Source organism: Eriocheir sinensis, chromosome 24 (genome assembly GCF_024679095.1).
Source record: "Eriocheir sinensis breed Jianghai 21 chromosome 24, ASM2467909v1, whole genome shotgun sequence".
Lineage (NCBI taxonomy): Eukaryota > Metazoa > Arthropoda > Malacostraca > Decapoda > Varunidae > Eriocheir > Eriocheir sinensis.
In genome coordinates this window covers 2,787,638-2,813,708 of record NC_066532.1, presented here as the reverse complement: position 1 = coordinate 2,813,708, position 26,071 = coordinate 2,787,638, and the positions used below count along the sequence as shown (strand labels likewise).

The 26,071-nt window shown below is 45.2% G+C and overlaps 1 protein-coding gene and 2 long non-coding RNA genes across 10 annotated transcripts in view; 2 read left to right on the top strand and 1 right to left on the bottom strand.

The window, feature by feature from the left end:
- LOC127002753 (uncharacterized) overlaps positions 1 to 26,071 on the top strand; it is a 191,294-nt gene that overhangs the window by 42,692 nt on the left and 122,531 nt on the right. For 4 of the 7 annotated variants that reach the window (XM_050868881.1, XM_050868884.1, XM_050868882.1 and 1 more), the window contains one exon: positions 19,065 to 19,161. In XM_050868881.1, the coding sequence (XP_050724838.1) occupies positions 19,065 to 19,161 (97 nt within the window). Of the gene's footprint in view, positions 1 to 16,772; positions 16,890 to 16,916; positions 18,420 to 19,064; positions 19,162 to 26,071 lie in introns of those variants that run through there. The other 3 variants (XM_050868879.1, XM_050868880.1, XM_050868886.1) reach the window with 2 other exon arrangements.
- LOC127002765 (uncharacterized) lies at positions 19,198 to 21,804 on the bottom strand. The gene is made up of 2 exons (XR_007756517.1): positions 20,845 to 21,804; positions 19,198 to 20,535 (listed from the first exon to the last, which is right to left on the bottom strand). It is a non-coding gene; the product is annotated as an uncharacterized LOC127002765 (long non-coding RNA).
- LOC127002760 (uncharacterized) lies at positions 23,504 to 25,634 on the top strand. 2 transcript variants are annotated; one of them, XR_007756510.1, is made up of 3 exons: positions 23,504 to 23,643; positions 24,214 to 25,002; positions 25,309 to 25,633. It is a non-coding gene; the product is annotated as an uncharacterized LOC127002760 (long non-coding RNA). The 2 variants fall into 2 exon arrangements; XR_007756511.1 differs by lacking the exon at positions 23,504 to 23,643 and adding an exon at positions 23,842 to 23,965 and having other exon boundaries at positions 24,250 to 25,002; positions 25,309 to 25,634.

Here is a 26,071-nt window from a genome sequence, read left to right as displayed (position 1 = left end):
GTTAGGTTACTTAGATAATATAGAAAGAAGAAGGTAAGGAGATATTTGATTGAGGTAGGTAGTTAGGTTAGGTGATTCTGGTTGTTAGGTTAGGTTAGGTTAGGTTAGGTTACTTAGATAATAAAGAAAGAAGAAGGTAAGGAGAGATTTGATTCAGGTAGGTAGTTAGGTTAGGTTAAGTTAGGTTACTTAGATAATATAGAAAAGAAGGTAAGGAGAGATTTGATTCAGGTAGGTAGTTAGGTTAGGTTAAGTTAGGTTACTTAGATAATATAGAAAAGAAGGTAAGGAGAGATTTGATTCAGGTAGGTAGTTAGGTTAGGTGATTCTGGTAGTTAGGTTAGGTTAGGTTAGGTTACTTAGATAATATAGAAAAGAAGGTAAGGAGAGATTTGATTCAGGTAGGTAGTTAGGTTAGGTGATTCTGGTAGTTTGGTTAGGTTAGGTTACTTAGACAATATAGAAAGAAAACAGGTAAGGAGAGATTTGATTCAGGTAGGTAGATAGGATAGGTTAGGTGATTCTGGTAGTTAGGTTAGGTTAGGTTGGGTTAGTTAAATAATACAGAAAAAGAACACCAGAAAAAATGTATAAGAGAAACACAATATCAAGAAAAGGAAAATAAAAAAGGAAGTTAGGTGATTCAGGTAGGTAGTTAGGATAGGTTAGGTGATTCTGGTAGTTAGGTTAGGTTAGGTTGGGTTAGTGAGATTATACAGCAGAAAAAGAACACCGGAAAAAAATGTATAAGAGAAACACAATATCAAGAAAAGGAAAATAAAAAAGGAAGTTAGGTGATTCGGGTAGGTAGTTAGGATAGGTTAGGTGATTCTGGTAGTTAGGTTAGGTTAGGTGATTCTGGTTGTTAGGTTAGGTTAGGTGATTCTGGTAGTTAGGATAGGTTAGGTGATTGTGGTAGTTAGGATAGGTTAGGTGATTCTGGTAGTTAGGTTAAGTTAGGTGATTCTGGTAGTTAGGATAGGTTAGGTGATTCTGGTAGTTAGGTTAGGTTAGGTGATTCTGGTAGTTAGGTTAGGTTAGGTGATTCTGGTTGTTAGGTTAGGTTAGGTGATTGTGGTAGTTAGGTTAGGTTAGGTGATTCTGGTAGTTAGGTTAAGTTAGATGATTCTGGTAGTTAGGTTAGGTTAGGTGATTCTGGTAGTTAGGATAGGTTAGGTGATTCTGGTAGTTAGGTTAGGTTAGGTGATTCTGGTAGTTAGGTTAGGTTATTCTGGTAGTTAGGTTAGGTTAGGTGATTCTGGTTGTTAGGTTAGGTGATTCTGGTAGTTAGGTTAGGTTAGGTGATTCTGGTAGTTAGGTTAGGTGATTCTGGTAGTTAGGTTAGGTTAGGTGATTCTGGTAGTTAGGTTAGGTGATTCTGGTTGTTAGGTTAGGCTAGGTGATTCTGGTAGTTAGGTTAGGTTAGGTGATTCTGGTTGTTAGGTTAGGCTAGGTGATTCTGGTAGTTAGGTTAGGTTAGGTGATTCTGGTTGTTAGGTTAGGCTAGGTGATTCTGATAGTTAGGTTAGGTTAGGTGATTCTGGTAGTTAGGTTAGGTTAGGTGATTTTGGTAGTTAGGTTAGGTTAGGTGATTCTGGTAGTTAGGTTAGGTTAGGTGATTCTGGTAGTTAGGTTAGGTTAGGTGATTCTGGTAGTTAGGTTAGGTTAGGTTAGGTTAGGTGATTCTGGTAGTTAGGTTAGGTTAGGTTAGGTTAGGTGATTCTGGTAGTTAGGTTAGGTTAGGTTAGGTTGCGGAGATATGAGTGTGGTTGCTGAGGAGATTGAAAAGTAGGAAGGCAGAGTCATAGAGATACTAATACACTACTTTGAGGAAGGTTAAGTGTGTCACGTCCTTTACATGTGGTTTCTGACTGACCTCTTGACCTCTGCTTGCCTCCCTCACTCCTAATTAAACCATCGCTTACTAGAGTGCGTTTTGCTGGTCAAGGAGGGAAAGATGAATCACTGTTTTATGGCCTGTGATGTGTTTTAAACCTCTCGTGTGTTTGCATGGGTTGACCTCTTCACTTCTGCTTGTTTTTATTTATTTATTTATTTATTTTCATTTTTATTTTTTTTTACAACGAAGGAGACGGCTCAAGGGCAACAAAAAGAGTGCAGAAAAAAAAGCCCACTACTCACCACTCCCATAACAGACAAAAGCAAAGAGTCGCCAAAAGAGAGGTCAATTTCGGGTGAAGAGGCGTCTTGATACACTCTTCTCTTCTTGTCTCTCTCACGCTTAATTAACATAGTGCTTGCTGGTGTGTCTCTCGTTGGGCTTGGCAAGGAAAACATGACCCAATTATACGCCACTTGAGAAAGGTTAAGTGTGTCTCCTCCCTCACGTGTTCTGTATGGGTGACCTTCTGACCTCTTCTTGTCTCTCTCACGCTTAATTAACATAGTGCTTGCTGGTGTGTCTTTCGCTGGGCTTGGCAAGGAAAACATGACCCAATTATACGCCACTTGAGAAAGGTTAAGTGTGTCTCCTCCCTCACGTGTCCTGTATGGGTGACCTTCTGACCTCTTCTTGTCTCTCTCACGCTTAATTAACATAGTGCTTGCTGGTGTGTCTTTCGCTGGGGTTGGCAAGGAAACATAACCTAATTATACGCCACTTGAGAAAGGTTAAGTGTATCTCCTCATCCACGTGTGCTGTATGGGTGACCTTCTGACCTCTTCTTGTCTCTCTCACGCTTAATTAACATAGTGCTTGTGGTGTGTCTTTCGTTGGGCTTGGCAAGGAAAACATGACCCAGTTATACGCCACTTGAGAAAGGTTAAGTGTGTTTCCTCATCCACGTGTGCTGTATGGATGACCTTATGACCTCTGTTTGTCTTTCACTCATAACCCATTTCTTGCTAGTGTGGATTTTGCTGGGCTTTGCAAGGAAAACATGACCCACTTATATGCCACTTGAGAAAGGTTAAGTGTGTTTCCTCATCCACGTGTGCTGTATGGGTGACCTTATGACCTCTGCTTGCCTGTCTTACTCTTAACCCTTTTCTTGTTGTGTGGCTTTTGCAGGGCTTGGCAAGGGAAACATGACCCAATTATACGCCACTTGAGAAAGGTTAAGTGTGTCTCCTCCCTCACGTGTTCTGTATGGGTGACCTTTTGACCTCTGTTTGTCTCTCGCTTATAACCCTTTTCTTGCTAGTGTGTCTTTTGCAGGGCTTGGCAAGGGAAACATTATCCTTATACGCCACTTGAGAAAGGTTAAGTGTGTCTCCTCCCTCGCGTGTGCTGTATGGGTGACCTTCTGACCTCTGCTAGTCTTCCTCATGCCTATTGCTGATGTGTCTTTGGCCGGGTGTGGCAAGGGAGGATGACCCAATTATAAGTCGACGGTCCCCAAACATTGACATTTCCACGAATATATCATCACGGTATATATGTGTTTATTTGCTCTTTCCCCCATAAACAGACAACGTTCATTCGTAACTCAAAGTGGGAAGGACGAAATCTCAATACATCGGCACTTCCACGAATACAAAATCACGGTACATGCGTTTATTTGCTCTCCTGTAAATACATCGCGTGAATCATAAGTCTAACAAATAGGAACAACAAATACGGAAGTCGAACACAGTGGAAGGTCAAAAATCCCAAAACGTCGACACTTCCACGAATACACTCACGATTCACACGTTTATTTGCTCTCCTGTAAATACATCGCGTGAATCATAAGTCGAACAAATAGGAACAACAAATACGGAACAAATAAAGAACAAAAGTACAACAAAGTGGGAAGGTCAAAAATCTCAAAACATCGGCACTTCCACGCAAACATAATGACGTTAGATACGTTTATTTGCTCTTCCCTTTAAACAGAAAACGTTCATTCATAAGTCGAACACAGTGAGAAGGTCGCAAGTCTCAAAACATCTTCACTTCCACGAATACACCCTCACCATTCACACGTTTATTTGCCCTCCTATAAATAGATTACGTTTTCCTCTATTATCCCGCTTCCCCAAGGCCTGTGTGTGCTTGGGCTGAGCGGCGCCTAGGACACAGCGTCACAAAGGGCCATCTTCATTAACGTTTCTCCTCCCAAGCACACACATAAATCACTGGGCTTTCGTAGGAGTTGTGGGCATTTCCAGGAGTACTTTTACGACTCTGGTGGTAGTTGATCCTTCTTCTGTACCATGAACCTAAAGAAACACGCATTTGACAGTTCTTTCGTAGGAGTTGTGGGCATTTCCAGGGGTAGTTTTATGACCCTGGTGGTAGTTTGATCCTTCTTCTGTACCATGAACCTAAAGAAACACACATTTGACAAGGCTTTCGTAGGAGTTGTGGGCATTTCCAGGGGTAGTTTTATGACCCTGGTGGTAGTTTGATCCTTCTTCTGTACCATGAACCTAAAGAAACACACATTTGACAAGGCTTTCGTAGGAGTTGTGGGCATTTCCAGGGGTAGTTTTATGACCCTGGTGGTAGTTTGATCCATCTTCTGTACCATGAACCTAAAGAAACACACATTTGACAAGGCTTTCGCAGGATTGTGGGCATTTCCAGAGGTAGTTTTATGACCCTGGTGGTAGTTTGACCCTTCTTCTGTACCATGAACCTAAAGAAACACTCATTAGAACCCGCCTGGTCTCCTTCTCGGCCTTTGGAAATGGTTAATGTGAGGGGCGAAAGTGTCAGACGATACCGACCTTTAAAAACAGATCATCGCCTTGCCTTACGCCGCGCATGAGACGTGAGGGAAAGGGAAACACAGGGATCTGAAAACCTTGCTGGGGAGAGTCGGGCGGGGGGGATGGCTGACTCTATGTGTGTGTGTGTGTGTGTGTGTGTGTGTGTGTGTGTGTGTGTGTGTGTGTGTGTGTGTGTGTGTGTGTGTGTGTGTGTGTGTGTGTGTGTGTGTGTGTGTGTTTCGTTGCGTAATAAGAGTGTATCATAAACTCGTTCAAGCTCTCGCGGCACAGCTGACCACACACTCCTCTCTCTCCCTCCCTCTTTCTCTCCCTCCCTTCCTCTTTCTCTCCCTCTCTCTCTCTCTCTCCCTCCTCACCCTTCTTCCTCCCTCCTCGAGACTTTAATGCATCAACAAACACGATCACATTACACACTGCGTATATCCATGTACACACACACACACACACACACACACACACACACACACACACACACACACACACACACGTTGATGTTGTTGGTGATAGCAGAAGTGGTAGTAGTAGTAGTAGTAGTAGTAGTAGTAGAAGTAGTAGTAGTAGTAGTAGGAGGAGGAGGAGGAGAAATAATTTATGGACGAAACTCAAAACACGAAGTCGAAATTAATAAGTATAGAGAAATATTTGGATTTTTTTTTTTTTCTTGAGAAGAGAAATAGTGTTTGTGTGTGTGTGTGTGTGTGTGGTGATGGGAGTGCCAAGTCAAACAGTGCTATGGTGCCGTCCCGTCCCGCCGCCGTCCCGCCCCCGTCCCACCCCGGTCCCGCCCCGCTCCTCCCCGTCCCACCCCCGTCCCACCCCGGTCCCGCCCCGCTCCTCCCCGTCCCGCCCCCGTCCCACCCCGGTCCCGCCCCGCTCCTCCCCGTCCCGCCGCCGCCTCCACCCCCGCCGCCGCAGCATTAAGTCAGCCAGGTGTGTTTATTAAGGTGTGCTGACGTGCCTGAGTTATCGTCACGTCGCTGTGGAATGCCAGGCCTGCCTACCCTAATACCGGCTCTCCTTAAATGCCTTGCGTCAACTTGGAATATCTGACATAAATAACTTTCCTCGAATACCAAACGTCTTCCTCTCCCTATGTCTTCTCCGGAATGCCGAGAAAACAGCAGAGTAACGTGGAGTCAGAACGCATTGGTAACAGTCGTAGAATCCAAGGTAGACAGAGAACCAGATGGAGAGATGGAATTAGAACCTTTACCGGGGCAGGATGAAGTACACTAACACCAGACAGAGAACCAGGTGGAGAGATGGAATTAGAACCTTTACCGGGGCAGGATGGAGCACACTAACACCAGACAGAGAACCAGGTGGAGAGATGGAATTAGAACCTTTACCGGGGCAGGATGGAGCACACTAACACCAGACAGAGAACCAGATGGAGAGATTGAATTAGAACCTTTACCTGGGCAGGATGAAGTACACTGACACCAGACAGAGAACCAGGTGGAGAGATGGAATTAGAACCTTTACCGGGGCAGGATGGAGTACACTAACACCAGACAGAGAACCAGATGGAGAGATGGAATTAGAACCTTTACCGGGGCAGGATGGAGTACACTACAGGTGGAGAGGTGGAACAAGAATACACACATCTATACATCTCACGTACAATAACAAAACATAATAGCTAATAATACACTCAAATTTACAGACATACACCTACTGAAAACTGTAATACATAACATCGCACACAGTCACACATACCCCCCACCCCCCCCCACCCCCCCCACACACACATACTTGAGGTGCCCGCCATACAGTACTCCTCTCACTGTGCTATCTGACTCTGCTATATTAGGCGCCTCTTAATTAAATGTGTGAGTAGAGTTGTGCGCATTCCTTCCACCATCACGCGTTGCTATACACTGCAGGGCGTTGAGGGGCTGGGCGACGCTGGGGAAACCTGAAGGCGAGGCAGGCGAAGGTGACTGAATGTGTGAACGTGACAGAACGTGAAAGAAAAATGCTGCCCCTCCGAAACTGATCTCTCTTTTCTGGCCTCTCTCTCTCTCTCTCTCTCTCTCTCTCTCTCTCTCTCTCTCTCTCTCTCTCTCTCTCGTTCTTTTTTCTTTTGGTAGAGGAACGCCTAGCGGGCTTTTTTGTGTTTTTTGTTGTTTTCCTTGAGCTGCCTTCCGTGATGTAAAAAAGAAAACGAATCGAAATAATGAAGATGAACAAAGGAAACGAAGGAAAGTGAAAGGGAGTCGGTGGCTGAGTGGTTAGCGTGCCGGCGCGGGTTGGGGGTTTTCAGTGACCATTGAGTGGATTGAGAAAACCCACATGCTATCCTGAAGACCATCTGTCAACACGGACTGCAGATTCTCTCTCTGAAGAAAGGATCAAAGGTGAGCTCCGGGGGGCAGCGTGAGCCAATTAAGAGGCGCCACTGTAACACACTTGCCTGCGCCACAACGGGCTGGGGCCGACCACCACGCCCCACCAAGAAAGCCTACCGGCGCTATAGGCCGAAACGTAAGAAAAAAAAGATGAAATAACAAGGAAATGTGCAAGGAACAAGCCAAGGTTAGGCAGCAAAGAAACAAAGGAAAATCAAACAGAAAAAAAAAGATATATGAAGAGAAAATGCCAAAGTAACAAACGAGGAAGGATAAACAGAAGAAGTGAAGAGCAAATCACAAGGAAACAAAGAAAGATGAAGAAGAAATAGGGAAAAGCAAGCGTCAAAAGCATGAAGGAAAATGATACAGCAAAAAAAAACAGTAGATATGAAGCATTTGTGTTGGTTTTTTCCGTATTAAAACTTGAGAAGGCAATGGAGGAGGAGGAGGAGGAGGAGGAGGAGGAGATTATGGAGATGAGGTGGAAAAGGAGGAGAGTGTGAAGGTCAGCAAGGAGGAGGAGGAAGAAGAACAAGAACAAGTACAAGAAGAACAAGAGGAGGAGGAGGAGGAGCAGATTGTGAAGGTCGAAAGGAGGAGGAGGGGGGGAGGAGTTTGCTTAGGTCGAGGAGGAGGAAGAAGAAGAGGAGGAGGAGGAGGGATAACATAAATACTATTCCTTGACCTACCATATGTATAAATACCGTGTGTGTGTGTGTGTGTGTGTGTGTGTGTGTGTGTGTGTGTGTGTGTGTGTGTGTGGGAGGAGAGGAGTATGTTCAAATATTATTGTAAACTTTGAAGCAATATGGAGAGAGAGAGAGAGAGAGAGAGAGAGAGAGAGAGAGAGAGAGAGAGAGAGAGAGAGAGAGAGAGAGAGAGAGAGAGAGAGAGAGAGAGAGAGAGAGATGAAACATTGATATTAGATTGCAATAAAATCAAGACCCATTTTCTGAAACATTTCGGGGGGACACACACACACACACACACACACACACACACACACACACACACACACACACACACACACACACACACACACACACACACACACACACACACACACACACACACACACACACACATCTGATAGGCTTTCATAGAGATTGTGTTAGTATTTCCTTGCATGGGTTTACCAGTGAAAGGGATGAAAGAATGGGGATGCTGGTGAACTCTTGCATAAGGGATTGGGACGGTATAGGAGGGATGAGCTAGAGTAGAAATAGGAAACCGTATATATATATAGTAAAAGTTATGGTAGTAGTGGTGAGGCCTAAGAGCTTACAAACGTCGTATATTGGGCTAAGAAGCTAGGCCTATAGGTCGATTTTCTCAGACGCTGCCAACTCTCACATTAACTATTTCCAAGGGCAATAAAGGAGATTAATCGGGTTCTCATGAGTGTTTTCTTAGGTTCATGGTACAGAAGAAGGATCAAACTACCACCAGGATCATCAAAGTACCCATGTAAATACCCAGAAATCCTACGAAATCGCTTTAAATATGTATGCTTAAGAAAATGGCCTATCCGATCTAGTCTTTCCCCCGGCGCCAAAGAGCCAGCTGAGGGAAGGGGGCGAGGCGGCGGCGTGTTGGTATTGGCACTCCCGGCTGGCACTGACCCCGGGGTGAGATTAGGCACTGCTCGCTGACTTCCTGCCTCTGACCCTCACTTGGGCTGGATGCTGCTGCCCACTGAAGATGGTGTGGGGGAGGGATGGAGGGGGAGGGGAGATGGTGTGGGGGAGGGATGGAGGGGGAGAGAAGATGGTGTGGGGGAAGGAAGATAGTGTGGGGGGAGGGATGGAGGGGGAGGGAAGATGATGTGGGGGGGAGGGGGGGAGGGGGAGGGACGGGGGAGGGAGAGGGGGGAAGGGAGAAGAAGGGAGTTCGTGGGTAGGTGTTGTTGTCTGTCTGTCTGTCTGTGTCTGTTTATCTGTCTATCTATGTATCTGCTTGCACTTATCTTTTTCTTTACAGCAAAGGAGACAGTTCAAGGGCATTAAAAGAAAACAATAATGAAAAAAAAAAAGCCCGCTACTCACTGCTCCGAGTACAGAGGAGTGGCCGAAAGAGCGGTCAATTTCGGGAGGAGTCCTGATCTATGTCTATCTATCTATCTATCTATCATTTCTTCCACTGACCTATCTCTGTATCTCTTTCTGTATGTCTATCTATCTATTTATCTTTCTTGCCATCTATGTTTATATATCTATCACTATATGTTTATCTATCTGTCTGTCTATCTATATAATTTCTTCCACTTACCTATCTCTATATCTCTTTCTGTCTGTCTCTCTATCTATTTATCTTTCTTGCCATCTATGTTTATCTATCTATCAATATATGTCTATCTATCTATCTATCATCTGTCTATCTATTTCTACCACACGTAATTAAACTCAAAATGCAAGTAGGTAGGAACAGACATCATCATCATCATCATCATCATCATCATCACCTTCACGTGACAAGAGAGGCAATCTCACGAACGAACGAACATTCCCGTACCCAACACCTTCATCATCATCATCAGCAGCAGCTCAGGCGGCAAAGGTCACGGCGGTCACCTGTTGCCGCGGTCACGTTGTTCATTAAAGCTTCTCCTGTGCCTCGGTTCCCATCGGGCGACCGTGCTGACGAGGCCGCCCCGCCACAGGCCTGTGTGTGGGGTGGCGTCACACAACAGTCAGCTCCTTCATGGCGCGCCGGTCCCACTCTGTATTTCCCACCGTGACGATTTCGTTACTCTTGAAGCAACGAAATGATAGGCAGTGAGTTTAGGGAGGCGGTGGCTGAGTGGTCAATTTGCGGGTGCGGTGTTTTGGAGGGCCCGGGTTCAAGTCCCGCCCGCCGCCACAAGCTGACAATTTTCAGTCATCGCTGAGTGGCTTAAAACTACCACATGCTATCCTGAAGACCGCCCGTGAAACCGAACTCAAGATCAACTCTAAAGAGGATCAAAGATGAGCTCCGGAGGGCAGCATGAGCCAAGTAAGAATGGCGTCACTTTGAAAATAACTTGCCTGCGCCGTTACTACCTGGGACCGACCACCAAACCCCACCAAGAAAGACTATAGGCTGAACTTAAAAAAAAAAAAAAAATAAAATAAAACACTGAACTAGTATGGTAGTTTCAACATTATACTGAGCCGCTATGTATTTTGTGCGTTAAAAATATAACTTTCTTTTTTCTACTGTTGGGGAAATGATTCAGGCGTTACAAGATTTAATGCCTTCCTGTCGCTGGTCATAATGAGGTCACGCCACACAGCCGTCAGCTCCTCGTGACACGCCTCTCACCTGTCACGTTGGCCGGCCTCTGTTCTCGGCGTGATGGTTCTCGTGTGATCCTCCCCTCGGTGGCGCGTCAGCAGTGGCCGGCAAGCAGCGCTGACTCAGGCGTCGGTCAGCAGGAGGTGATGAGGGCTGCTTAATGAGGAGGTGTTAAGGGCAGGTGAAGGGCGGCATGTAACCTGGTGATCTCTAAACCAGCGTGTCTTGACCTTTTCTGACCTCAGCATCACTTATCAAATCAAGACAGGTCAGGACCATTCAAATTGACTTCTTCGACTATAAATCACTATAAATGGGTTACAAAGACTCTATGAGATTCTGCACCATTGAGTAACTAGAAAAGGTTGCTCTGTTTACGTTTCCTGAGCTCAGCATCCCAGTATTTACTATTTAGCTCACAATAACTCAGCACCTCTCGAGATTGACTTTGACTAATCAGCGGTTACTATAAATGGGTTAGAAAGACTTAATGAACGTCTGTACCGTAAAGTAAATCGAAAAATGACGTTTGATATACCTCTCCTGACCTCAGCATCCTTGTATTCAGAGCAGGACAAGTCAGCACACCTTGAGATTGACTTTGACTAATTAGCGGTTACTATAAATGGGTTACAAAAACTTAATGAGCTTCTGCACCGTAAAGTAAATCGAAAAATGATGTTTGATATACCTCTCCTGAGCTCAGCATCCTTGTATTCAGGTTATGACAGCTCAGCACCTCTTGAGAATGACTTTGATCAGCACCCCTTGGTTACGAAGACTTGATGAGCTTCTGCACCATTGAGTAAATCGAATAATGACGTTCTCTTTACCTTTAATGAACTCAGCATCCTTGTATTCAGAGCAAGACAAGTCAGCACACCTTGAGATTGACTTTGACTAATTAGCGGTTACTATAGAAGGGTTACAAAGACTTAATGAACTTCTGCACCGTAAAGTAAATCGAAAAATGACGTTTGATATACTTCTCCTGAGCTCAGCATCCTTGTATTCAGAGCAGGACAAGTCAGCACACCTCGAGATTGACTTTGACTAATCAGCGGTTACTATAAATGTGTTACAAGGACTTAATGAACTTCTGCACCATAAAGTAAATCGTAAAATGACGTTCTCTTTATCTTTCCTGACCTCAGCATCCTTGTGTTCAGGTTAGGATGCTCAGCTCCTCTTGAGAATGACTTTGATCAGCACCTCTTATAATTAGATAGATAAGATAAATAAATACGAAAGACAAACAAACAGACAGAGAGAAAGACACTCATCATGTTATATTTTAAAACAAACAAACGACTAACAAATCAAAGAAAAAAAAAACAGCCAACAATAAAAATACTGAAAAACAAACAAACAAACACGTAATAAACAATAAATAAAAACAACAAACAACACACCAAGACACGACAAAACACAACAACCCACAACAACACAACAACACAACACGGAAATGAAAAGAAACATGAAAAGAACGGAACAAAACCCGCTTGACTTGACTGAGCCGAGCCCGCACGACTGAACTGAAAGAAACGGACGAACCAACACACGGACGAACAGACGCGTGCATGTGTGTGTGTGTTCTGCGGGAAGGAAGGAAGCTGAGGGGATCCGGGGGAGGCTGCTGGGGTCCGGGGGTAACAGTGGAGGTCCGGGGGTGACTGTGGGGGTCCGGGAACAGGAGGGAAGTTGAGAGGGTCCGGGGTGGCTGCAAGGGCTTGGGGAGGCTGCTGGGGTCTAGGGGAGGCTGCTGGGGTCTGGGGAAGGCTGCTGGGGTCTGGGGGAGGCTGCTGGGGTTCTGTGGTGGCTGCTGGGGTATGGGGGCGGCTGCTGGGGTCCGAGGTTGGCTGCTGGGGTCCGAGGGTGGCTGCAGGGGTTCGGGGGTAACAGTGGAGGTCCGGGATTGACTGTGGGGGTCCGGGAACAGGAGGGAAGCTGGGGAGTCTGGGGTAACAATGGGGTCTGGGATTGACTGGGGGTCTGGGAACAAGAGGGAAGCTGGGGAGTCTGGGGTGGCTGCAGGGGTCTGGGGTAACAGTGGGGTCTGGATTGACTGTGGGGGTCTGGGAACAGGAGGAAGCTGAGGGGGTCTGGGAGGCTGCAGGGGTCCGGGGTAACAGTGGGGGTCTGGATTGACTGGGGGTCTGGGAACAAGAGGGAAGCTGGGGAGTCTGGGGTGGCTGCAGGGTCCGGGGGTAACAATGGGGGTCCGGGATTGACTGTGGGGGTCCGGGAACAAGAGGGAAGCTGGGGAGTCTGGGGTGGCTGCAGGGGTCTGGGGTAACAGGGGGTCTGGGATTGACTGTGGGGGTCCGGGAACAGTAGGGAAGCTGAGGGGGTCTGGGAGGCTGCAGGGGTCTGGGGTAACAGTGGGGGTCCGGGATTGACTGTGGGGGTCCGGGAACAGTAGGGAAGCTGGGGGAGTCCGGGGAGGCTGCAGGGGTCTGGGGGTAACAGTGGGGGTTCGGGATTGACTGTGGGGGTCCGGGAACAGGAGGGAAGCTGAGGGGTCTGGGAGGCTGCAGGGTCTGGGGTAACAGTGGGGGTCCGGGATTGACTGTGGGGGTCCGGGAACAAGAGGGAAGCTGGGGAGTCTGGGGTGGCTGCAGGGGTCCGGGGGTAACAGTGGGGGTCCGGGATTGACTGTGGGGGTCCGGGAACAGGAGGGAAGCTGAGGGGTCTGGGGAGGCTGCAGGGGTCTGGGGTAACTGTGGGGGTCCGGGTTGGACTGTGGGGGTCCGGGAACAGGAGGGAAGCTGGGGGAGTCCGGGGGTGGCTGCAGGGGTCCGGGGGTAACAGTGGGGGTCCGGGATTGACTGTGGGGGTCCGGGAACAGGAGGGAAGCTGAGGGGTCCGGGGAGGCTGCAGGGGTCCGGGGGTAACAGTGGGGGTCCGGGATTGACTGTGGGGGTCCGGGAACAGGAGGGAAGCTGAGGGGGTCAGTGGAGGCTGCAGGGGTCTGGGGGTAACAGTGGTGGTTCGGGATTGACTGTGGGGGTCCGGGAACAGGAGGGAAGCTGAGGGGTCTGGGAGGCGGCCGGGGTCGGGGGGGAACAGTGGGGGTCCGGGATTGACTGTGGGGGTCCGGGAACAGGAGGGAAGCTGAGGGGGTCCGGGGAGGCTGCAGGGGTCTGGGGGTAACAGTGGGGGTTCGGGATTGACTGTGGGGGTCCGGGAACAGGAGGGAAGCTGGGGGAGTCCGGGGTGGCTGCAGGGGTCCGGGGTAACAGTGGGGTCCGGGATTGACTGTGGGGTCTGGGAACAGGAGGGAAGCTGAGGGGGTCCGGGGAGGCTGCAGGGGTCTGGGGGTAACAGTGGGGGTTCGGGATTGACTGTGGGGGTCCGGGAACAGGAGGGAAGCTGCGGGGTTCCGGGGGTGGCTGCTGGGGTCTGGGGGAGGCTGCAGGGGTCCGGGATTGACTGTGGGAGTCCGGGAACAGGAGGGAAGCTGCAGGGGCTTGAAAGGCTGCTAGGGTGTGGGGGAGGCTGCTGGGGTCCGGGGGTGACTGTGGGGGTCCGGGAACAGGAGGGAGGAGGTCCGACCCTTACCCTCCGCTGGATTGGTTTTGCAAGCGTCCATCACCCAGAATGAAAGGACTTCCTGTTGTTGTTCCTTGCGTGGCCTCGGGGCGTGAACTCTTACACAAGGAAACAAGGCGTCTGCGAGGGGCCAACCACAACAAGGAGGCTGCTAGAGGCCGGCCCCGCGCTCCACACAAGGCGGCTACAGAGGCATTAGCATCCCCCATCTGTCATCCTCTTCCATAAATCCATCACGCCACCCTCGGGAACTTTACTCAAGGATACTTTGGATGCGCCAGGAAACAAGGACTCTGCAGGGGGCCGGTTAGTCAGTTTACCATTGAAAGGGATGAAAGAATGGAGAGGCTGGTTAACTCTTGCATAAGGGATTGGGACAGTATACAGTGAAAGGGATGAAAGAATGGAGATGCTGGTTCAAGAGGAGGGTATCAGGACACCTCTCCTCCCGAAACTGACTTATCTTTCGGCCACCTCTTTGGATTCTTTTTAGGAGCAGCGAGTAGCGGGCTTTTTTTTTATTAATGTTTACTTTTTTGTGCCCTTGAGCTGTCTCCTTTGCTGTAAAAAAAAAAAAAAAAAAAACTCTTGCATAAGGGATTGGGACAGATATAGTGAAAGGGATGAAAGAATGAAGATGCTGGTTAACTCTTGCATAAAGGATTGGGACAGTATACAGTGAAAGGGATGAAAGAATGGAGATGCTGGTTAACTCTTGCATAAGGGATTGGGACAGTATACAGTGAAAGGGATGAAAGAATGGAGATGCTGGTTAACTCTTGCATAAGGGATTGGGACAGTATACAGTGAAAGGGATGAAAGAATGGAGATGCTGGTTAACTCTTGCATAAAGGATTGGGACAGTATACAGTGAAAGGGATGAAAGAATGAAGAGGCTGGTTAACTCTTGCATAAGGGATTGGGACAGTATACAGTGAAAGGGATGAAAGAATGAAGAGGCTGGTTAACTCTTGCATAAGGGATTGGGACAGTATACAGTGAAAGGGATGAAAGAATGAAGAGGCTGGTTAACTCTTGCATAAGGGATTGGGACAGTATACAGTGAAAGGGATGAAAGAATGAAGATGCTGGTTAACTCTTGCATAAAGGATTGGGACAGTATACAGTGAAAGGGATGAAAGAATGAAGATGCTGGTTAACTCTTGCATAAGGGATTGGGACAGTATACAGTGAAAGGGATGAAAGAATGAAGATGCTGGTTAACTCTTGCATAAGGGGTTGGGACAGTATACAGTGAAAGGGATGAAAGAATGAAGATGCTGGTTAACTTTTGCATAAGGGATTGGAACAGATATAGTGAAAGGGATGAAAGAATGAAGATGCTGGTTAACTCTTGCATAAGGGATTGGAACAGATATAATGAAAGGGATGAAAGAATGAAGTTGCTGGTTAACTCTTGCATAAGGGATTGGAACAGATATAATGAAAGGGATGAAAGAATGAAGATGCTGGTTAACTCTTGCATAAGGGATTGAGACACTATACATTAAGATACGACAGTAAGCCACCATTTAGTTTATACATATTCAACAAGAGGCCAAATATCAACTTTAAATCAGTATGCCCAAAAATACAGCAAGAAGTCAGTCAGTTGGTCTACAGTGAACGCAAAGCAGCTCCTGAAAACCTCATATCTATTGTTGGTCATCCACGTGCTATCGGCGTCACTATAAAATTATCCAGTCGCACCACCAAGGACAGGGGCCACTTGCCGACCCCCGCGAGGGCAGCCCACATGTACCGTACGACTTCCACGTTGAACAATACAGTCCTCGGTAATTGATCTGACCTTTGTTTTAAACCTTCGATCTTAAACTGTCAGAGGGTGAAGAACATAACCTCGTGAGAGAAGATCGTATAAAAAGATACATAAGCACACGCAAGGATACATAAGAATACAATAAGATACAGAACGACATAAACACACACAAGGATACATAAGAATACAATAAGATACAGAACGACATAAACACACACAAGGATACATAAGAATACAATAAGATACAGAACGACATAAACACACACAAGGATACATAAGAATACAATAAGATACAGAACGACATAAACACACACAAGGATACATAAGAATACAATAAGATACAGAAGCGTAGATAAGGATACACGAATACAGATAAGAACATACAGAGGACTACAGAAACATACTCAAAGATACTTATGGATACATGAACTTAAAAAAGGATACATACACATACTAAAGATATACAAGGACACAGAAGCATACATAAGGATACACGAACATACTACAGAGTGATACACGAAGATACACAAGAATACCACACGAACACATACACGGATATACAAATTCTCTCTCTCTCTCTCTCTCTCTCTCTCTCTCTCTTTTGGCCACTCATCTATACAATTTTTCATATGGGCAGTGATTAGCGGACTTTTTTTTTTTTTTGTTATTTTTTTGCCCGTGAGCTGCTTCCTTTACTGCGCACACACACACACACACACACACACACACACAGGTAAACAAGGGATGAGCAGGAGACCACGGAGTCCAGTCACGCACATCAAGTAGGCTAACAACCACCACGAACAAGACTAGTGAGGCAGGTTAGCATATCAGCCTAACACAACACACGCTCGCCCTCACCTCAGCCACGTCGCTAGGTAAACACACACACACACACACACACACACACACATGCACATTCAACGGCAGAGAGGCGCCAGTGACACGCACACACACACACGCACGCACGCACACCTTATCAACTAATTTCCAGAACGCATCTCCCACTCACCAATCAAGACCTCGTTTGCTGTATATCTCAAAGCATCACTCTTACTCGTGGCCAGCATTTTGTAACCCCAAACTCCATTAACTTACTAACTCATTCCTTTCGTTATCCGTGTGTTGTGGGTGGCTGTCACGAGTGTATGGGGAAGGTATTTGTATCGTACGTACGGCAGACGCGTTCCGGGGCACCGCCTACGAAGAACGGCCAATCAGACGTTAGTTTTCACCGAGGATGTAAAGGGGTAGGGTGCCGCTCACGCCGACCTCAGAGGCTTGTGTTGACCTCCCGTGCTATTGTGTTTTGAGCCGCTGGTCCTGTGGCGTTGTGCAGGGCTGGGCAGGGGCGGCAAGAGGGCAACCGGTGCGCGTGACGGAGACGCAGACGCAGGGAAAGAGTGGCGGAGTTTTTGTGAGCGAGTGTGTTTGTGTGTGTGTGTGTGTGTGTGTTCCACGCCTCAAGCTTCCTCTCCCTCGTTGTACTGTCACGGCGGCGGCGGCGGCGTTGATGGTGGTGGTGGCGGTGCTCTCTGGTAAAACTCGAGCCTTCCCGTGTCTTCCCTGAGGACTTCAATACCTGTAGAACACCTGCCCAACGTTACACCTGTCCCGTGAACCCAGCATCGTCTATTGCCCCACGTTATATCTTTACGGTGTTGTTCTTGTGGTAGTGATGGTGGTGCCTCATCGGTATAACTCAAGCCTTCCCGTGTCGTTCCTGAGGACTTTCGTACCTGTAGAACACCTGGCCTAACGTTCTACCTGTCCCGAAACAAATTAATTATCCCACGTTCTGTCAAGGTGATGGTGATTGTGGTGGTGGTGCTGTCCGGTAAAAGTCAAGCCTTCCCGTGTCTTTCCTGAGGCTCAAGCGCACCTGTAAAATACCTGACCAACGCTGTACCTGTCCCATGAAAGTTTTAATTATCGTCTCTTACCTCACGTTCTGTCCAAGTGATGATGATGATAGTTATGGTGCTGCTTCTACGGTAATATTCAAGCCTTCTCGTGTCTTACCTGAGGACTAAACAATCTATAGAACACCTGCCCAAAAGTTACACCTGTCCCGTGAGGTAATTAAGCATCCTCTCTTATCGCACGTTCTGTCAAGGTGGTGGTGATAATGGTGGTGCTCTACGGTAAAACCCAGCCTTCCCGTGTCTTACCTGAGGACTAAACAATCTATAGAACACCTGCCCAAAAGTTACACCTGTCCCGTGAGGTAATTAAGCATCCGTCCTTACCTCACGTTACACTCTCACGGTGCCATTCTGTTAGTGTTGGTGGTGGAGAAAGCAGTGAAGTGAAGGACCGCTTATAACACTCACTCACCCACGAAACTCATATATGTGGACTTACCTGTAGAAAACCACACAGCCGCACCTCGTCTCACCTGGCCCAGCATCCACTTGACTTATCTCCCAGCCAGCGGTGTTGTTATGGTGATATTAGTGAAGTGAAGGACCGCTTATAAGAATCATCCACGTTACTGTTTATATATGGACTTGCCTATTGAAAACCCCACCGTCACCCCTGCCCCCAGCATCCACCTGACCCATCTCCTACGGCTTATTACGCAAGGTAGCATCTGAAGCGGTTTGTCGGGAGCGAAGCGTGATCGATAGGCCGACAAACAGAGGCGGTGACTTTTGTGTTGTGTTGCGTGTTGTGTGTGTGTTGTGTAAGGACTGGACGAGACTTAGCGGTGGGAGAGGTGTATTAGACGAAGCTCCTTGTCATCATAAGCGACGGCGAGGAAAAGCGACGAGTGGCAGGTCAGTGAGGGAGTGTGTTGGTAAGAGTTTCATGGCTTATTCCTTTTTTCTCTCATCTCTTTCTCTTTCTTTATTTGTTTTTAATTCTTCATCTATTTCTCTTTTTTTATCTTTCTCTTTTTTAACCTCTTTCTCTTTATCTGTTTCTCATTCTCTCTCTCTCTCTCTCTCACCCATATCAGGACGCAAGCGTTCTCGAAGATTAGAAACTTGCCTTATGAGGGAAGACTGAAGCATTTAAATCTGCATTCTCTAGAAAGGCACACGTTACGAGGAATGTTAATAGAGTATTAGTTGTAAAAGAGCCGGGTAGGGCACGTAGCAATAGGTTTAAGTTCGATAGATTAATATTCAACAAAGACACAGGCAAGGTCGTGGATGAGTGGAACAGGCTTGGCAGTCATGTTGTGGATGCCAATAACACAGATACACTCAAGAAGAGGTTGGATAAATTCATGGATAGTGAGGTTAGGTGGGGTTAGACTCACAGGAGATGCCTTGTGTAGACCAACCGTCCTTTTGCAGCCTCTTTTTTTTTTTTTTTTTTTTTTTTACAGCTAGGAGAAAGAAAAAAGCCCGCTTCTTCCTATTCATGTTCTCTCTGTCCCACCATTAATAACCTTTTTTTTTTCTCTTCTTCCGCAGGTTTGTGGTGGTGCATCTTCCCTTTGTCTTGAGTTTGCTACACTGTTACCAATCAGCCAGCCAGTTCGAACCTCGTCTTGGCTGGCAGGAGCATTCAGTAAGGTCAGGGTGCTTGTGTTAGTCAGGGGTGGGGTCTCTCTCTCTCTCTCTCTCTCTCTGTTGTTTGTCTTTTTCCCTTTCAGTTTGTCTTTTTCTTTCTCTCTCTATCTATTAATTTGTTTTTCCCTTTTCTCTATTTGCCTGTCTTTCTTTCTGCCTGTCTGCTAACTCCCTTTTGTTTGTTTGTCTATTATATATTTTTTTTCACGCGAGCGGCTTTCTTTACTGTAAAAAAAAGTATCATCAAACAAGTAATACAAAAACTATCTATTACACTCACTCAGTAACCTAAACAACATAATTTTAACGTTAGCCACAGTAAATTTAAGGGTACGGGACTTTTTTTCTGTATTTCCCTGTATGGAAGGATGTACGGATCTATGTATGGAAGGATTTCTTTGTATGTATATCTGCCCTTTTTCTTTTTATAAGCGAAATTCGTGTCCCTAACATACTTAAAACCACTCAAAACACACCATTGCCAGAGGCTCTTCAGTGAGTTATCAGATAGACTCTCCATTGCCTCCCATTCTATCACTCTCACTAAATACTATAAACAACTCTAAATATACTAATCCAAGATACACGTTTTCCTCTGTCTAACTTCATGGCACTAACAACTCCCCCATTATCAGAGGCTCTTCAGTGGGTTATCTAAGAGACTCTCCATTAGGCCTCCCATTCTGTCACTCTTTCACTAAATACTATAAACAACTCTCAATATACTAATCCAAGATACACATTCTGTCTGACTTCACGGCACTAACAACTCCCCCATTACCAGAGACTTTTCATTGGGTTATCTAATAGACTCTCCATTAGGCCTCCCATTCTATCACTCTTTCACTAAATACTATAAACAACTCTAAATACACTAATCCAAGATACACATTCTGTCTGACTTCACGGCACTAACAACTCCCCCATTACCAGAGACTTTTCATTGGGTTATCTAATAGACTCCCCATTAGGCCTCCCATTCTATCACTCTTTCACTAAATACTATAAACAACTCTAAATACACTAATCCAGGACACACATTTCTCTCTGTCTGACTTCATGGCACTAACAACTCTCCCATTGTGTTAGAGGCTTTTCAGTGGGTTATCTAATAGACTCTTAATTGCTTCCCAGTCTATCACTCACTAAATACTATAAACAACTCTAAATACACTAATCCAGGATACACATTTTTTCCTCTGTCTTACTTCATGGCACCTGCAACACCCACGTAGGTATTATAAGACACTTTTCCTTCTCGCATCAACTTTTTTTAAAGGTCAAAGAGGGGATCAATCGGGCTCTAATGAGTGTTTTTTTAGGTTCACGGTACAGAGGAAAGGTCACACTACCACCAGGGTCATAAAACTACCTCTGGAAATGCTCAAAACTCCTAGGATAGCCTTGTCAAATATGTTCTTCTAGGTTCATGGTACAGAAGAAGGGTCAGACTACCACCAGGGTCATAAAACTACCTCTGGAAATGCTCAAAACTCCTAGGATAGCCTTGTCAAATATGTTCTTCTAGGTTCATGGTACAGAACAGGGATCAAACTACCACCAAGGTCATAAAACTACCCCTGGATATGCTCAAAACTCCTAGGAAAGCCTTGTCAAATATGTTCTTCTAGGTTCATGGTACAGAAGAAAGGTCCGACTACCACCAGGGTCATAAAACTACCCCTGGAAATGCTCAAAACTCCTAGGAAAGCCTTGTCAAATATGTTCTTCTAGGTTCATGGTACAGAAGAAGGATCAAACTACCACCAGGGCCATAAAACTGCTGGAAATGCCCACAACTACGAAAGCCTTGTCAAATATGTTCTTCTAGGTTCACCGCGATACAGAAGAAGGGTCAAACTACCACCAGGGTTATAAAACTACTAGAAATGCCCACAACTACGAAAGCCTTGTCAAATATGTTCTTCTAGGTCCACCACGATACACAAGAAGGGTCAAACTACCACCAGGGTTATAAAACTACTAGAAATGCCCACAACAACGAAAGCCTTGTCAAATATGTTCTCGGTTCATGGCACAGAAGAAAGATCAAACTACCACCAGGGTTATAAAACTACTGGAAATGCCCACAACTATGAAAGCCTTGTCAAATACGTCCTTCTAGGTTCAGGGTACAGAAGAAGGATCAAACTACCACCAGGGTCATAAAACTATACCCCTGGAAATGCTCAAAACTCCTTGGAAAGCCTTTGCAAATATGTGTACTTGGGCGTGTAATGTTTTAAAATAAGACCCCCATTATCAGAGGCTTTTTAGTGGTTTATCTGATAGACTCTCCGTTGACTGCCCTTCTGCGCCCGGGCTGTCTTATCAAGGGTCGGAGGTTGATAAGGCGAGTCAGGCTGAGCAAGCTTTCTCATTTGCATCACATAAGTACTTGGTCGATCATGTCAGGCGGCGAGTGATGTTAGTTAAGACTCTTGGTGGGGTTGACCTGGAGGGGATAGATAGATAGTTAGAGACAGACAGACAGATGGATAGATAGATAAATAGATAGGGACAGACAAGCGGATAGATAGATTGGTAGATATAAAAGAAATAGACATAAATAAACAGGAAAACAGATAGGGAGATAGATTGTTAGATAGACTTACAGAAAATGAGAGAGAGAGAGAGAGAGAGAGAGAGAGAGAGAGAGAGAGAGAGAGAGAGAGAGAGAGAGAGAGAGAGAGAGAGAGAGAGAGACAGACAGACAGACAGACAGACAGACAGATAGATGGGTAGACAGATAGATAGGGAAAGGGACAAACAGGCAGATAGATTGATAGATAGATATAAAAGAAATAGACATAATTAAACAGGAAAACAGATAGGGAAATAGACAGATAGATAGACTTACATAAAATGGAGAGAGATAGCAGACAGACAGATAGATGGGTAGATAGGTAGATAGGGAAAGGGACAAACAGGCAGATAGATTGATAGATAGATATAAAATAAATAGACATAATTAAACAGGAAAACAGATAGGGAAATAGACAGATAGATAGACTTACATAAAATGGAGAGAGATAGCAGACAGACAGATAGATGGGTAGATAGGTAGATAGGGAAAGGGACAGACAAGCAGATAGATTGATAGATAGATATATATGCAATAGACATAATTAAACAGGAAAACAGATGGGTAGATAGATAGTTAGATAGACTTACAGAAAATGAGAGAGATAGACAGACAGTCACAGAACGCCATAGACAGATAGGCATGAAAACATAGATATAATAGACAAACAGATAGATAGACAGACAGGAAGATAGATAGATATAATACAGACAGACAGACAGACACAGAACGCCATAGACAGATAGGCATGAAAACATAGCTATAATAGACAAACAGATAGATAGACAGACAGGAAGATAGATAGATGTAATACAGACAGACAGACAGACACAGAACGCCATAGACAGATAGGCATGAAAACATAGATATAATAGACAAACAGATTTATAGACAGACAGGAAGATAGATAGATAAAATACAGACATACATACAGACAGACAGACAGACATATTATAACTCATAGAAAGGCACAGAGAAGGGGTATCGGCGGTGTCTGATGTCTGTGCACAATAGGCGGCTTGATGTCTGTGGCGAGGGGGGGGGAGGGGGGGGGAGGGGGGAGAGAGGAGGGGGGTATCATAGGGCATCCGTGACAGACATTTCTAGTTCGAAGCTTTTAGAAGGGGAAGATTTTAAAAATGTACTTCATCCTTCTTTTTCTACAATAAGGGCAAGCTGAAACTGGGTCATTTAAAGCATTACCACAAATTCGTTAAGTCAGAGAAAACAACATATAAGACTGGGGGTGAAAGAGGGGGCGGAGGGGGAGGGGGGTTGAGGGAGAGGCGGTGGATCTTAGGACATCGGCAACAGACATTCCTACTTCGAAGCTTTTAGAAGGGGAAGCTTTTAATAATGTCCCATCTTTTTTTTTTTTTTTTGTTTTTTTTTACAGTAGAGGAAGCAGCTCAAAGGCAAAAAAAAAAGGAAATAATAATGAAAAAAAGCCCGCTATTCGCTGCTCTACAATAAGGGGAAGCTAAAACTAGATCATATAAAGTTATACCACAAATTCGCTAAGTCAAAGAAGAAAAGAAGATAAGATGAAGGTTTTAAAAGTGTCATTCATCCGATATTTTATACGATAAGAAGGACAAAAGTAAAACAAACTATACGAAGAAAAAATTATATTAAAATAACAAAAGATATTTATTATATTACTGCCAGATTGAAAAGACTACCAATGTGTTTTTGTTTTTTGTTTTTTTTAGTTGGTAATAATTGAGGCCGAGTTTGGAATTTGGCCGAGAGAGTCAGAGTATAAGGTTATGACGCAGATACAGAAAGACTCCTCAGGCTTATCACCTCGTGCCAGATTTAAAAGACTACCATTGTCTTTTGAGTTGGTAATAATTGAGGCTGAGTTTGGAATATGGCCGAGACTCATAGTATAAGGTTAAAACATAGATACCGAGAGAATCAGAGCATAAGGTTATGACGCAGATACAGAAAGACTCCGCAGGCTTATCACCTCGTGCCAGATTTAAAAGACTACCACTGTTTTTTGAGTTGGTAATAATTGAGGCTGAGTTTGGAATTTGGCCGAGAGAGACAGAGTATAAGGTTAAGACTCCTCAGGCTTCTTACATCGTGCCAGATTTAAAAGACTACCATTGGTTTTTTTTTGAGTTGGTAATAATTGACCCTGAGTTTGGAATATGGCCGAGACTCATAGTATAAGGTTAAAACATAGATGCCAAGAGATTCCTAGTATAAGGTTATGACGCAGATACAGAAAGACTCCGCAGGCTTATCACCTCGTGCCAGATTTAAAAGACTACCACTGTTTTTTGAGTTGGTAATAATTGAGGCTGAGTTTGAAATTTGGCCGAGAGAGTCAGAGTATAAGGTTAAGACTCCTCAGGCTTCTTACATCGTGCCAGATTTAAAAGACTACCATTGTTTTTTTTGAGTTGGTAATAATTGAGAAAGAGTCTGGAATTTGGCCGAGAGTCATACTATAAGGTTAAAACATAGATGCCAAGAGATTCCTAGTATAAGGTTAAGACGCAGATACAGAAAGACTCATCAGGCTTATCACCTCGTGCCAGATTTAAAAGACTACCACTGTTTTTTGAGTTGGTAATAATTGAGGCTGAGTTTGGAATTTGGCCGAGAGAGACAGAGTATAAGGTTAAGACTCCTCAGGCTTCTTACATCGTGCCAGATTTAAAAGACTACCATTGGTTTTTTTTTGAGTTGGTAATAATCGAGGCTGAGTTTGGAATATGGCCGAGACTCATAGTATAAGGTTAAAACATAGATGCCGAGAGAGTCTGAGTATAAGGTTATGACGCAGATACAGAAAGACTCCTCAGGCTTCTCACATCGTTCCAGATTTAAAAGACTACCACTGTTTTTTGAGTTGGTAATAATTGAGGCTGAGTTTGGAATTTGGCCGAGAGTGTCATAGCGTAAGTTTAGGACGTAGATTCAGAAAGATTTCTCAGCCTATTGTCGCTATTATAAGAAACTTTCGCTTCTCATATCGGCTATTTCTGAAGGTCAAAGAGGGGGTCAGTCGGGTTCTAATGAGTGTTTCTTGAGGTTCACGGTACAGAAGAATGGTCAAACTATCATCAGGGTCATAAAACTACTACTGGAAATGACCCAAACTCCTACGACAGCCTTGCCAAATTATGTTCTTCTAGGTTCATGGTACAGAAGAAGGGTCAAACTACCACCAGGGTCATAAAACTACTACTGGAAATGCCAAAAACTCCTACGAAAGCCTTGTCAAATAAGTTCTTTTAGGTTCACGGTACAGAAGAAGGGTCAAACTACCACCAGGGTCATAAAACTACTGGAAATGCCCACAAATCCAACGAAAGCCTTGTCAAATAAGTTCTTTTAGGTTCACGGTACAGAAGAAGGGTCAAACTACCACCAGGGTCAAAAAACTACTCCTGGAAATGCCCATAACTCCTACGAAAGCCTTGTCAAATAAGCTCTTTTAGGTTCACGGTACAGAAGAAGGGTCAAACTACCACCAGGGTCAAAAAACTACTACTGGAAATGCCCATAACTCCTACGAAAGCCTTGTCAAATAAGTTCTTTTAGGTTCACGGTACAGAAGAAGGGTCAAACTACCACCAGGGTCATAAAACTACTCCTGAAAATGCCAAAAACTCCTACGAAAGCCTTGTCAAATAAGTTCTTTTAGGTTCACGGTACAGAAGAAGGGTCAAACTACCACCAGGGTCATAAAACTACTCCTGGAAATGCCAAAAACTCCTACGAAAGCCTTGTCAAATAAGTTCTTTTAGGTTCACGGTACAGAAGAATGGTCAAACTACCACCAGGGTCATAAAACTACTCCTGGAAATGCCCATAACTCCTACGAAAGCCTTGTCAAATATGTTCTTCTAGGTTCATGTTACAGAAGAAGGGTCAAACTACCACCAGGGTCATAAAACTACTCATGAAAATGCCAAAAACTCCTACGAAAGCCTTGTCAAATATGTTCTTCTAGGTTCATGTTACAGAAGAAGGGTCAAACTACCACCAGGGTCATAAAACTACTCATGAAAATGCCAAAAACTCCTACGAAAGCCTTGTCAAATATGTGTTCTTGGACTGCTCAATGTTTTATAATACGACCCCATGTTCCTGGGTTCTGATGCTCTCTTGTTGTTGCATACGTTAGGTGTTTATGGTAAATGGGTGGATGAAAGAACGCCAGATAGAATAAATTAAGGAGGAATGTATATACGTACAGAGCTGTGTGAATGTTAAGTGGTGTGTGTGTGTGTGTGTGTGTGTGTGTGTGTGTGTGTGTGTGTGTGTGTGTGTGAACAAGAGAGAGAGAGAGAGAGAGAGAGAG